The sequence below is a fragment of the Ammodytes marinus genome (assembly GCF_949987685.1).
Source record: "Ammodytes marinus genome assembly, chromosome: 4".
Lineage (NCBI taxonomy): Eukaryota > Metazoa > Chordata > Actinopteri > Uranoscopiformes > Ammodytidae > Ammodytes > Ammodytes marinus.
The window spans coordinates 16651364-16664097 of record NC_137233.1 but is presented as its reverse complement, the minus strand read 5'-3'; the positions used below and the strand labels follow the sequence as shown (position 1 = coordinate 16664097).

Below are 12734 nucleotides of genomic sequence, written 5' to 3'. Positions count from 1 at the left end.
CAAAAGAGATAGGCGAGGCTACTCCTCCCAAAATATAGCCAATAGGCTACACAAAAAAGTAGCATAATACGGTAATATAATACCATCAACATCCAAAACTACTACTGACACTAGAAATGTTTAGAAACCTTTGAGGCAGACCTGGCGCCAAGGGCGGGCCAGACTGGGCCGGGCCCGCCCATTTGATGTATTTGCCCTTGTAAAAATAAAATGTATTTTACTTTTTTATTTAATTTTTTATGCTAAGATATATATGATGTCAGATACTAATTAAAATCTCAAAAAATAATTGTTAAACTGAATAAAAAATGTGTAGAAAATAGAGACTATGTGATTGCCATATGTGTAAACCTATCACTATTCAGAATGCGTCACACGGAACGACAGCGTTAACTGGCAAATTCAAATCAGTAGCCTAGCCTGCTCTGGTGTTTTGAAAATGGATATCAGACGCTGGTTAAAAACTAATGGGCCTACTTATCCGAAAAAAAAACCTGCAGTTACAGTAAGTAAAGTTAGCTTAATCCCTGACCGGGCTGAGCCCCTTGCTGGAGCTGGATTTGAGTGTTACTGTGTATTATTTGCCAGCTGCGTGTGTCTTAAGGCAATGCTGTTGGCCATGCTGATGTGATTGCGCTGCTGTGGACTGTCGTAATTGAGTTTTTTGTAGGCTACACCTGTCTGGCATAATATTGATGCGGGCCCTCTTGTGGGAGCAGATAGGCAAACACTTTATTCGCTTTATTTTTTATCTCATTTCATTCGCATCAGCCTACTACTTGCTCCGTGTGTGTTTGCAGGAGCCGCGATAGCTCTTCATCCAAACAGAGGATGGTGGAAAGTACCGGTATTCTCCGTTTCATAAGACTACTCATATTAAAATGTAACGATTTTAAAAAGAGAACAGTTAGTCTAAACAGTTAACCAGTGTTTAACATAGGCAGTGGTCAAGGTGACGATCATCTTTTTTTCTCCCCTGCTCACAGCGTTCTCTCTCTCAGCGCATAAAAATTTATTTTTGCCTCATCAACTTATTTTTAATTTTTTTCCTTTACAGGACCACTTTCAGAACTGAACGGGGTTTCCCATGTCTCCTTTTTTCTCTCCACACAAAGCGTTCTCTCTCCCATTGCACACACGCATGCCCCGGCCGCTCCCGAGAGCACAGACAGTGAACCGACAAAAAGATAAAATAAACACAACTTGGACACAGGCCCTGAAGCTATGAAAATTAAAATCACTGTGTTATGGTAATTGTTTTGGTAGTCTTTGTTGCTAATTTCCTACAAATTCTGGTGAAAAGAGACGAAGTCTGTTCACATGCCGACGTCATGGCTCCCGACCGGCGCTTTCATTGGATTATGCGACAATGTTTTTGCCGAGCACATGATTCAATGTTGGGAATGTTTTGTATGTTCAGAGGTGGAAAGAGTACAAAAATATTCTACTCAAGTAAAAGTATGATTACTTGGATGAGATTTTACTTAAAGAGGACCTATGATGCTTTTTGACTTTTATGACCTATAAACGTTGTTATGATGATTCATAGTCATGCTTAACCATACTAAATTATCAAATAATGACTTACATGCATTTCGACGTATTCCCTGCTGACCGTCTGGGGTGTCTGTGCAGAGCACTAAACACTATTCTAGCCAGTCGAGAAGTCACGTCTTCAAAGCGGTCTACCCTTTCATAATTGGTGACGTCGCATAAAAATTGGTGATGTGACCACGCGGATGTTTCCATGTATGGTAATGCTGTCACTTCCCTGTTCGCGTCTGCCTCGCGCCCTTATAGGTCCATGCTCGCGCTTCCCGCCACTGAAAGTGTTTCGGAAGGAAGGTAACCAATCACAACGGAGTGGGGTTTGCAGGAGGGGGGGGGAGGGTAGCGGAGATGGCCGATGCACAGGCGGAGGGATCGGAGATTGCCGAAGCACACACACTCAAGTGTTGACAGGATGTGCTGGATCGCCAAAATAAGAGAAAGAGCTTCCCGAAAATCTACATAGTTTTTTGTGATGTGATTCGTGTCAGGTTGCTCTATAGCAGTGTAAAACAAGAAATTAAGACCAGAAAAGTAGTATAATAGGTCCTCTTTAAGTAAAAGTAAAAGTACTAGTCTAAAAATCTACTGAAGTAAAAGTGAAAAAGTAGCTGATTTAAAATGTACTTAATGTACAAGTTACTAGTTACTCTTTAACAGCGGGAGGGGGCAGGGGTCTCTTCAGTGTAGGGCATTATATATACAGGTCCTTCTCATATAATTAGCATATTGTTATTGTCCCATCTGCTTTCAAATCTGCTGCTGTCACCCCCACCCTCAAGAAACCTGGTCTCGACCCCGCCTCCCTCTGTAACTACCGCCCAATCTCCAACCTCCCCTTCCTCTCCAAAACCCTTGAACGCATAGTCACCAAACAACTCCAATCCCATCTCCACGCCAATAACCTTTTTGAATCCCTCCAATCTGGCTTCCGCCCTCTCCACAGCACAGAAACCGCTCTCCTTAAAGTCTTCAATGACCTCCTCACCTCTGCCGATGCTGGTTCCCTCAACTTCCTCATCCTCCTTGACCTGAGTGCAGCCTTCGATACTGTTAACCACACCATCCTGCTCACCAGACTCAGCAACCTCGGTATCGAAGGTACTGCACTCAGCTGGCTTCATTCTTATCTTTCTGACAGATCTAACTTCATCTCCCTCCATAACCACACATCTGCCACAGTCACCGTCACACAAGGTGTTCCCCAAGGTTCTGTACTCGGCCCCCTCCTCTTCATCATTTACCTCCTCCTCCCCCTTGGTCAGTTACTTCGCCATTTCTCAATGGACTTCCACTGCTATGCTGATGACACCCAAATTTACCTCAGTACCAAATCCCCCCACAACCCCCCCATCTCCCACATTGAATCCTGCCTGTCTTCCCTTACACTCTGGATGAAAAATAACTTCCTCAAACTCAACAGCAACAAAACTGAACTCCTCCTAATTGGCTCCAAATCCACCCTCAGCAAATTTACAACCCCCACCACACTCACTATTGATGGCACCATGGTCTCCCCCTCCCCCCAGGCCCGCAATCTTGGCGTAATTTTTGATCCCACCCTCTCCCTTGAACCCCACATCCGTCACACTGTCAAAACCTCCTTCTATCACCTCCGTAATATTGCAAAGATTAGATCCTCCCTCACACCCCATGCTGCTGAAAGACTCATCCATGCCTTCATCTCCTCCCGCCTTGACTATTGTAATTCACTCCTCGCCGGCATCAGCACCACCTCCATCAACAGACTCCAACGTGTCCAGAATGCAGCTGCCCGTCTCCTCACTCACACCAACTCGTGGAACCACATCACCCCAGTCCTCAAAAAGCTCCACTGGCTCCCCATTTCTTTCCGGATCAATTACAAACTCCTGGTCCTCACCTACAAAGCCCTCAACCATCTGGCCCCCCCATATCTCACTGACCTTCTCTCCCCCTATCAACCCCCTCGGGCCCTCAGATCCTCCTCAGCCAGTCTCCTCTCCACCCACACATCTAAACTCTGCAGCTTTGGTGACAGAGCTTTCTCCAGGGCAGCTCCCAGGCTCTGGAACAGCCTCCCCCAACATATCCGTGACTCTGAGTCCCTCACCATCTTCCAGTCCAAACTCAAGACCCATCTCTTCTCCTCTGCCTACCCCTAGTTCACCCACCAACCCAACTTTACATGACATTTTTGTTTGTTTATTGTTTTGTTTTTGTAAAGCGCTCTGAGTGAGAGAAGAGCGCTATATAAATAAAATGTATTATTATTATTGTGATAAAGTTGATTATTTTCCATAATGTAATGATAATAATTGAACTTTCATATATTTTAGATTCATTGCACACCAACTGAAATATTTCAGGTCTTTTGTTGTTTTAATACTGATGATTTTGGCATACAGCTCATGAAAACCCCAAATTCCTATCTAAAAAAATTAGCATATCATGAAAAGGTACTCTAAACGAGCTCTTAACCTAATCATCTGAATCAACTAATTAACTCTAAACACCTGCAAAAGATTCCTGAGGCTTTTAAAAACTCCCAGCCTGGTTCATTACTCAAAACCGCAATCATGGGTAAGACTGCCGACCTGACTGCTGTCCAGAAGGCCATCATTGACACCCTCAAGCAAGAGGGTAAGACACAGAAAGACATCTCTGAGCGAATAGGCTGTTCCCAGAGTGCTGTATCAAGGCACCTCAGTAGGAAGTCTGTGGGAAGGAAAAAGTGTGGCAGAAAACGCTGCACAACCAGAAGAGGTGACCGGAACCTGAGGAGGATTGTGGAGAAGGGCCAATTCCAGACCTTGGGGGACCTGCGGAAGCAGTGGACTGAGTCTGGAGTAGAAACATCCAGAGCTACCGTGCACAGGCGTGTGCAGGAAATGGGCTACAGGTGCCGCATTCCCCAGGTCAAGCCACTTTTGAACCAGAAACAGCGGCAGAAGCGCCTGACCTGGGCTACAGAGAAGCAGCAGTGGACTGTTGCTCAGTGGTCCAAAGTACTTTTTTCGGATGAAAGCAAATTTTGCATGTCATTCGGAAATCAAGGTGCCAGAGTCTGGAGGAAGACTGGGGAGAAGGAAATGCCAAAATGCCTGAAGTCCAGTGTCAAGTACCCACAGTCAGTGATGGTCTGGGGTGCCATGTCAGCTGCTGGTGTTGGTCCACTGTGTTTTATCAAAGGCATGGTCAATGCAGCTAGCTATCAGGAGATTTTGGAGCACTTCATGCTTCCATCTGCTGAAAAGCTTTATGGAGATGAAGATTTAATTTTTCAACAAGACCTGGCACCTGCTCACAGTGCCAAAACCACTGGTAAATGGTTTACTGACCATGGTATTACTGTGCTCAATTGGCCTGCCAACTCTCCTGACCTGAACCCCATAGAGAATCTGTGGGATATTGTGAAGAGGAAGTTGAGAGACACCAGACCCAACACTGTGGATGAGCTTAAGGCCGCTATCGAAGCATCCTGGGCCTCCATAACACCTCAGCAGTGCCACAGGCTGATTGCCTCCATGCCACGCCGCATTGAAGCAGTCATTTCTGCGAAAGGATTTCCGACCAAGTATTGAGTGCATAACTGAACATAATTATTTGAAGGTTGACTTTTTTGTATTAAAAACACTTTTCTTGTATTGGTCGGATGAAATATGCTAATTTTTTGAGATAGGGATTTTTGGTTTTTCTTTACTTTTTTGCCAAAATCATCAATATTAAAACAATAAAAGGCTTGAACTACTTCAGTTGTGTGTAATCTAAAATATATGAAAGTCTAATGTGTATCAGTACATTACAGAAAATATTGAACTTTATCACAATATGCTAATTATATGAGAAGGACCTGTATATAGACAAGGGGATATACATCTCAAACTAGTTTTGTTTAATTAATACAACACTTACAAATTAAAGTGCACAAATTAAACAAATCATGTCACCACACATGTATGGATGTATATACTGTGTCATTACTTTAGATAAGCAAATATGGAGCAAATAGTCTGTTAATGGGGGAATGGGAATGTAACCGTTCTACAGACCTAAACAGACTGCAGCTGTAGTTCTAATAATGTAATAGTGTATAGTTGATCCAAACCATGGACATTGCAAGGTTAGGCTGCTCGATTTTGACAAAAATCATAATCATGATTATTTTGATTGACATTGTGTAATCACAATTATTAGACAATTATTCATTGATTTAAGAACTGCAACATGCACTTATTTAACATTTGAAACCATGACTTTTGACTTTAAACATATCCTAATTGCACTGAAAACAAGGAAAATGCAAATAGCCTAAGTAAAACATATTTTTTATAATTAAATAAAATAAGTGTCAAAATCAAAATAAACCGTTGCAAATGTTGTCGATAGGGCACGTCTTTTGCTAGCAGGAATGTGAGGGCATATTTTAATGTATATCTCATGGAGCTGGCTGGATAAGCAAGTTGCATGTAGGCTACAGTGTTCTTAATTGATGACTGGTGTGGTGGCAAGAGTCAAGGAGCTTTAAACTTCCTGTGTTTTTTATTCCTTTATTGCTTGGTCATAGACCACTTGGATTCGACTTAAAGTGAGTAAACTAATGGCGCTTTTCCACCGCATGGTATCAGCTCGACTCGACTCGACTCAACTCGCATTTTTGGCGTTTCCACCGCAATTTCATGGTACCTGCTAGCGGCTGCTTTTTTAGTATCGCCTTGCTCTAGGGTCCAAGCGAGCTGAGTCGAGCTAAAAGGTGACGTCGGCAGACGGCCGGCCGCTGATTGGCCAGAGACTACCGTCTGCCGGCTTCATTCTGTTGATTATTCTCCCCTTGATTCTCAACAACTCTCCGGGACTTTTATGTGTATTTTGTCTCGCCGCGTGCAGCCTTCTTTGGCTCGCTTTCATTTGATTTGCATCACAGTCCCGATTTTTTTCTCTCCATATATTCGCTAAGCTCACCCAGTTGTGTTGGCTGTTGGGGAAGTTACTTTGAACATACGAGAGGAGACACAGCAGCTAGGCTAAATAGCCTATAGCAGCAAGCTGGGACAGACATGATAGCGAGCGATTACATTACAAGCCTCGGACTGCACTGATTACCTCAATAAAATATTCAGGCTGAGACACGGCTTGCATTTGAAAACACGTATCCTGAAACAAGCACTTAACAGTCAACTTTATCATGCCCGTGTTTACGTGCATAGGGATGTACGTGACGCATCCAGCTGTGTGGCAGTCACACATCAGGACACAAACCCTACCCTTTTAACGGCCCGTAGCAATATTATTCTACTTCTTTTAGCAAACAGATACAAGGGGAGTATTTTCTTAAACATTTCTCATCCGTGTTTTTGGCGGTTGGTTCAGTTAATAGTGCAACAACTGCTCGTAATTTCTGCTTTGCTACTTGACTCCGGAGTTGGCTTTCAGCCCCTTACGACAACCCCGCCCACGTTCAGGAGGTACTATTTTCGGTGGAAAACGACCCGTGCTGCCATGGACGTTGGAAGTAGGGGTGCGGGGGGTGCGGCCGCACCCCCCCTCACCACCGCTTGCACCCCCTCTCCGCCCCCCTACACTTTGCCCTGTGCTCCCGCGATTGCTCTGTAAACAATCTCATAGCCTAAGTCCTCTCTTTCCCATCTCCTGCTCCCTCACATCAACTTGACAGAGCATAACACTATAATATATATAGTTTATAGGCTATACAGTATACTATGTAGGCTAGATTACATATGCCTGTCGCATTTCTTCACCGTGCCCAGGACGAGATTACGGTTGTGCCCCGCCTTCCCATGCGCACTTCGGTAGGTGAGAGTGCTGAGGGGCGCGCACTAATGAGCATTAGGTTATCATTAAAAATCCAGTCTGCTAAGCGCCCTGCCACAGGGGGGAGAGAGAAAGAGAGAGAGAGACGCGCTGACAGGATGCAACGTTCACCTGCGCACCTGCTCCTCCAAGGTGTGTGCCGGTATCGTGCCAAGTTACCGCTGATAAGAATTGTGTCCCCGCCGGCCGCCCGGTGAGCGCGCATGCATCAAGTAAAGGCGAACATATTAACACTTCATAAGGTCGTAAAAAAGTCGGGTCGTCTTATATTCGGGGTCTAGTATTCGGCGTCCAGTAATGGACTGCCCGTTACCAGAGCGGTCATTCAGCTTCAGGGCCTGTGTCCAACTTGTGTTTATTTTATTTTTTCGGGTGGAACAGTCATTATGTTGCGAGTCAACGTATCAGAGGCAGGAATCGGCTGTGCGATGGACTTTTGCTGTGGCTTGCACTGCTGAGGAGAGATTGCCAACTGCGCTGTCCTTTTACGCACCAGCAGGGCCGCCGTAATGTTAAGATTTCATAATTTGCTTCAATGCCCTTATGATAATAAGAATGAGAGGCTTCATTAAAACGCTGTCCATGCGCTGTCTATGCGGTCGTTGTGATTGTAACTTTGTCGGCTGTAAACTGAAACTAACGGATATCGCGGAAGCTTTCCCCTCGACAACGTGACGTGCACTGCCCCGGTTATCATTCACCGATCACAGCGCCGGGGCTCAAGAATACAAATGTAGGCTATGCAGAAAAGGAACACATTGGTGAATAAAAATTCACCAGAATGCAGGAAATTAAGCATTTAATGCTCAAAAAATTCTGGGGGAGTACCCCCAGACCCCCACTGTCACAATTGTTGTCATAACCCAATGTTTAATCAAAACCTACATCGTTCAAATTCAGGATAAAAAAAAGGCTATAGGATACTTTGGAAAATTCATAAATGTTATTTGCTTTTATAGTTCGTTTTAATAGCTATTTTAGATATAAGTAGGCTATTTTATCATGGTTATAGATTGCTCATTTTACCAGTAGCCTACTGCTTTGTCTGATAGCGCTGCACCTCGGCCAATTTACAGCACCCCCCCTCAGAAAGTAGTTCCAACGTCCCTGCGTGCTGCTACCAAACCAAGTTAAACTGAGTCGAGTTGAGTCGAGTCGAGCTACATTTGCGGTGGAAAAGCGCCATAATTGGTCGTGATGTTTTGAGGTGCGGTTGGGTCGCATATGACTTTTTTTCTCTCTCTCTCTCACGGTCGCGCATGTCATCTGACTCGCGTGTCCGCGCATAACATATCTTGCACATTGTTTTAGTCTATTACTTTTACCTTTCTTCTCGAGCAAAGGCTGACTTTCTGCCGTCTTCTGGAAGTTTTTCAAAGCTCCCGGCAACACGCACCGTCTCCATCCTACTCTGCACTGAAAGCTAGGTGAGGGAGGGGCCGATCGCACGGCTGGATGAAAGGTTTGCTGCATTTAAAAGCCTTCACGTCTTCACGTGTGGTACAATGACAGTTTAACTAGGATTATTTTGTTTTAATGATAGAGGGAAGCAATGTTTGTTGTTATCATTTAGTCGCAATGATCCTGTCGATCATTATCTGTGTTAGTTTCCGGTATTGTGCCGTAAAAATAAAAGCCCCCCGCGGTATTTCTTTTCTTTTCTCTCATTTCCCTATCAATTTTTTTTACTCAGTAACGCAAATGATATAAAATGTAGCGAAGTACATTACTTCAAAATAAACATACTCAAAGTAAAAGTAAAAGTATAGGTTTTAAAAATCACTTAAAAAATTACAAGTAATCACTCTTTCACATGTACTGGTTGTGTCCCACCTTGACTGAGTTCTGGACATCAGTTTTTCAAACGATTTCTGAAGTACTTCAGCATCAAATTAAGCCGAACCCTTTCACTGCAATTTTTGGCATTGCACCAAATTCGGGCTTACCCAAAGTGAAGCTGAGAGTACTGGCCTTCACCTCACTACTTGCTCGCAGGACTATCCTACTCAAGTGGAAAGATCCTGCTCCTCCTTCCCACTCACATTGGATTAGAGACATTATGTCATGTATGAATCTGGAAAAAAAATCGTTGCACTACCCAGGGATCTGAGACTAAATTTCATAAAATATGGCGCCCCTTCCTAGACTATTTTAAGAAACCGACCACATTAATTGAAGAGTAGCTAACCCCCCCCCCCCCCCCTTTTTTATTTGATTACATTTTATTTCTTTGTGTGTTTTTTTTCATATTGATTGTTTGTTTTTGTTTCTTGTGGTGTGTGTTTTGTGTTGTTGGGTGTGAGGGCGGGATGTGGGTGGGGTATGTTCGGGAGAAAAAGGGGAAAAAATTTGTACTCAATGTGCTACAATTTTGTTATTATTAACATTTAATAAAAAAAACCTTTGAAAGAAAGAGAAAAAATTACAAGTAGCCTACACGAAAAAACTACTCAATTACAGGAACGCGAGTAAATGTAATTCGCTACTTTACACCCCTGTGTATGTTTATGTTTATTTGCGCACACAATGCAAATGTGATTTGTATTTGGCTGTTTGTGTGTGTTAATGTGTATTATTTGCTAGCTGCGTGCGTCTTAAGGCAATGCTGTTGGCCATGCTGATGTGTTTGCGCTGCTGTGGACTGTTGCAATTGAGTTTTTTGTAGGCTACACCTGTCTGTCATAATTGCCTCGTTTGAGATGTCGGCGTCTTGCTAAGACCTGTGCAATTATGACGCGCGTCTTGCTGAGCGTCATAATTGCGCAGGTCTGAGCAAGACGGCTCCTAGTCGAACGAGGCTAATATTGATGCGGGCCCTCCCACAAAATTGAATAGATTTTCTCTGGCGCCGGGTCTGCTTTGAGGGATTTAGCAAAGAATGTGATGCTGCACTTTAAACAAACATGGTTATTCTAGCCTTTTGTAACCTGTCAAACCATTACTCATCAGATGTGAAACGGGGAGATTAAAGGGACATTTTTTTTTTGTTTTGTTGCAGGAATACAGTTTGAATGAACTTAAAAAACAGAATAACATTTTATCTGACTGATGGTTGTAACATGGGGAGAGTTGTAACCCACATGCAGGTGCACACACACACACACACACACACACACACACACACACACACACACACACACACACATTTTCGACCTATATGCTCTTCATGCAGGTACAATTATGTTATATATTTTTATCATATTATAATGTGAATTATGCATACACAATATTAATACAAATTGTTCTGGTAGATTTATTTCAACATAAAGAGTGAAAAAGAAAGTTGATTTATGTTCTGGTTAGTCACAGAAAGAGAGGATTGTTCTGGATTGCTCTTTCTTTTCAATAAACATATTTTTTAAGCTTATAGTGATACATATGGTGAGACCTACCCCAGCATGTGTTACAACCTATCTCGTTAGTGGGGGAGGTTGTAACAAAAGAATGCCATGTATTTAATAACAATTCACCTAGTCGGTGGTATATTTTTAGACTTTTTAATTAGTTCCATTGTTTTAGTTAACAAATGTGGGTAGTGAAGCAAGACTTGTTAAAAGCATCTGGTCTTTTTTTAAATCATGCTTAACAGCTGCAGTTTATGTCAGCTTTCAACATTTTACCACCCAAAAAGTAATGTAAAAAAAGAAAAGAAAAGATAAGAATCTAATGGTGACTTGGTAAATAATAAAACAATGCTCAACAATTGGCCATCAATATCTTTAGTCCAATTCTCTAGTGTTTTAAAAAGTTTGCATGCAAGATCTGACACTATACTGCCCTTTGCTAAAGTGGAGGGTGGGTTGTAGGAATACTAAACTGAGAGAATAATAAACAAAATGACTTACCCCCACCATTCTTGTAGCACAGATATGGGAATCTCCATACATTTCCAAGCCCAATAACAGCACCAGCCACTGACAGGATGAATTCCTTTTTGCTACCCCACTTTCCACGGCTCTTGACTGTTTGTGAAGCAGTGTTTGTGGGGAGATGGCCTTGCCTGCACAGAGATCCTGCCATGCCGCTGAGGGAGAGGGATAATGATAGAGGCTTGCATAGACCCTTGAGCTACTATCAACTGGCCGCAAAGTTGTAAAGGGTTACCTAACAAATTCCGTGCTATATGCTTGAGCCACAAGGGGGAACCCTTTAACGTGTGCAAAAATAAGTTTTCTACCTGGTTATATAGAATTTAGAAATAAAAAAAATTGCATTGCTTTTGCATGCTGGTTTTTCATGTGCTTCTCCCCTCTAAACTCCAGTCCAGAACCTTAGTATATATGTTATGTAATGTTAAATGATTAATTCTGATAGGGACATTTGTATGCATTACCATGATTTGAACTTTTGAGCAGTATAGCAGAACTTGAGAGGTGGAGTGAGTATTCATACGTGAAACTTCATCCAATAATCCAAACTGAGAGATACTGTATATAAATCTTTATGTATCTTCATAGAAGTGTTTCCCAGAATAAGCAAACCCGAAGTCACGCTAGTCACAGACACTTAATAGACACTTCTGGGTGATTGGCGACCAGCCAGTATTGCTACACCCAAGGCATAAGTCATTTAACACAGTCGAAAATTGCAGCTTTTAACAAAGGCGTTCAGAAGTTAATTTGTGACAGCACATGTCATAACATTTCAAAAATAATTATCATGCAGGTGTGAAATATTTTGTACAGCCATTAAAATCATGGTTATTAGTTGTTTTAGATAATATCTTGCCCCTTTATACCCTTTCATGTGCTTTCCTCTCTGAACTTTAATTCTGAGTATAAAGTGGTCTTAAGTTTATTTGCTTATAGTAGCTATTCATGTAATGTAGTTCAGGCCTTTTCACATGTTTTGCTCTTTGAGGGTTATTTCTGGTCAGCTCAGTATTTCAAAGTCACAGCAGGGGGCTCTGCAAGATATTTGCTCCTTAGTTCGAATGCCAAGTAACTCTTAAAGCGGCATGGTAGCTTATTGGTTGCTAAATTGGGCTTTTCACCCTTCACACAAATACAGTCATGTGAAAAAGTTTGGGAACCCCTCTCAGCCGGCATTATAATTGACTCTGCTTTCACAAAAAAAAAATATAAAAGTGGTATGTCTTTAATTTACCAGGAACAGCTAACTACTGGGATGTTTTCCAAACAAAGATTTTTTGAAAAGCAGTATTTGGTTGTATGAAATAAAATAAAATGTGAAAAACTGGCTGTGCAAAAATATAGGAACCCTTGTGGTTTTGTTGATTTTAATGCCTGTAACAGTATGTTAAACTGATGACTTTAAACACAAAATTGGTTGGATTATGTTGTTAAGCCTTAAACCTCATAGCAATGTCTGTTTAATCATGAGAAAAGGTATTTTAGGTGCCTAAATGCAAGTTG

General features: G+C 42.4%; 1 protein-coding gene across 1 annotated transcript in view; it reads right to left on the bottom strand.

The window, feature by feature from the left end:
- LOC307249145 (sodium- and chloride-dependent GABA transporter 2-like) overlaps positions 1-11379 on the bottom strand; it is a gene marked incomplete at both ends in the record, with an annotated part of 32558 nt that extends 21179 nt beyond the window's left edge. Inside the window, one exon of the mRNA XM_080025781.1 lies at positions 11205-11379. Within this exon, the coding sequence (XP_079881907.1) occupies positions 11205-11379 (175 nt within the window). The remainder of the gene's footprint in view (positions 1-11204) is intronic.
- Positions 11380-12734: the final 1355 nt, after the last annotated feature.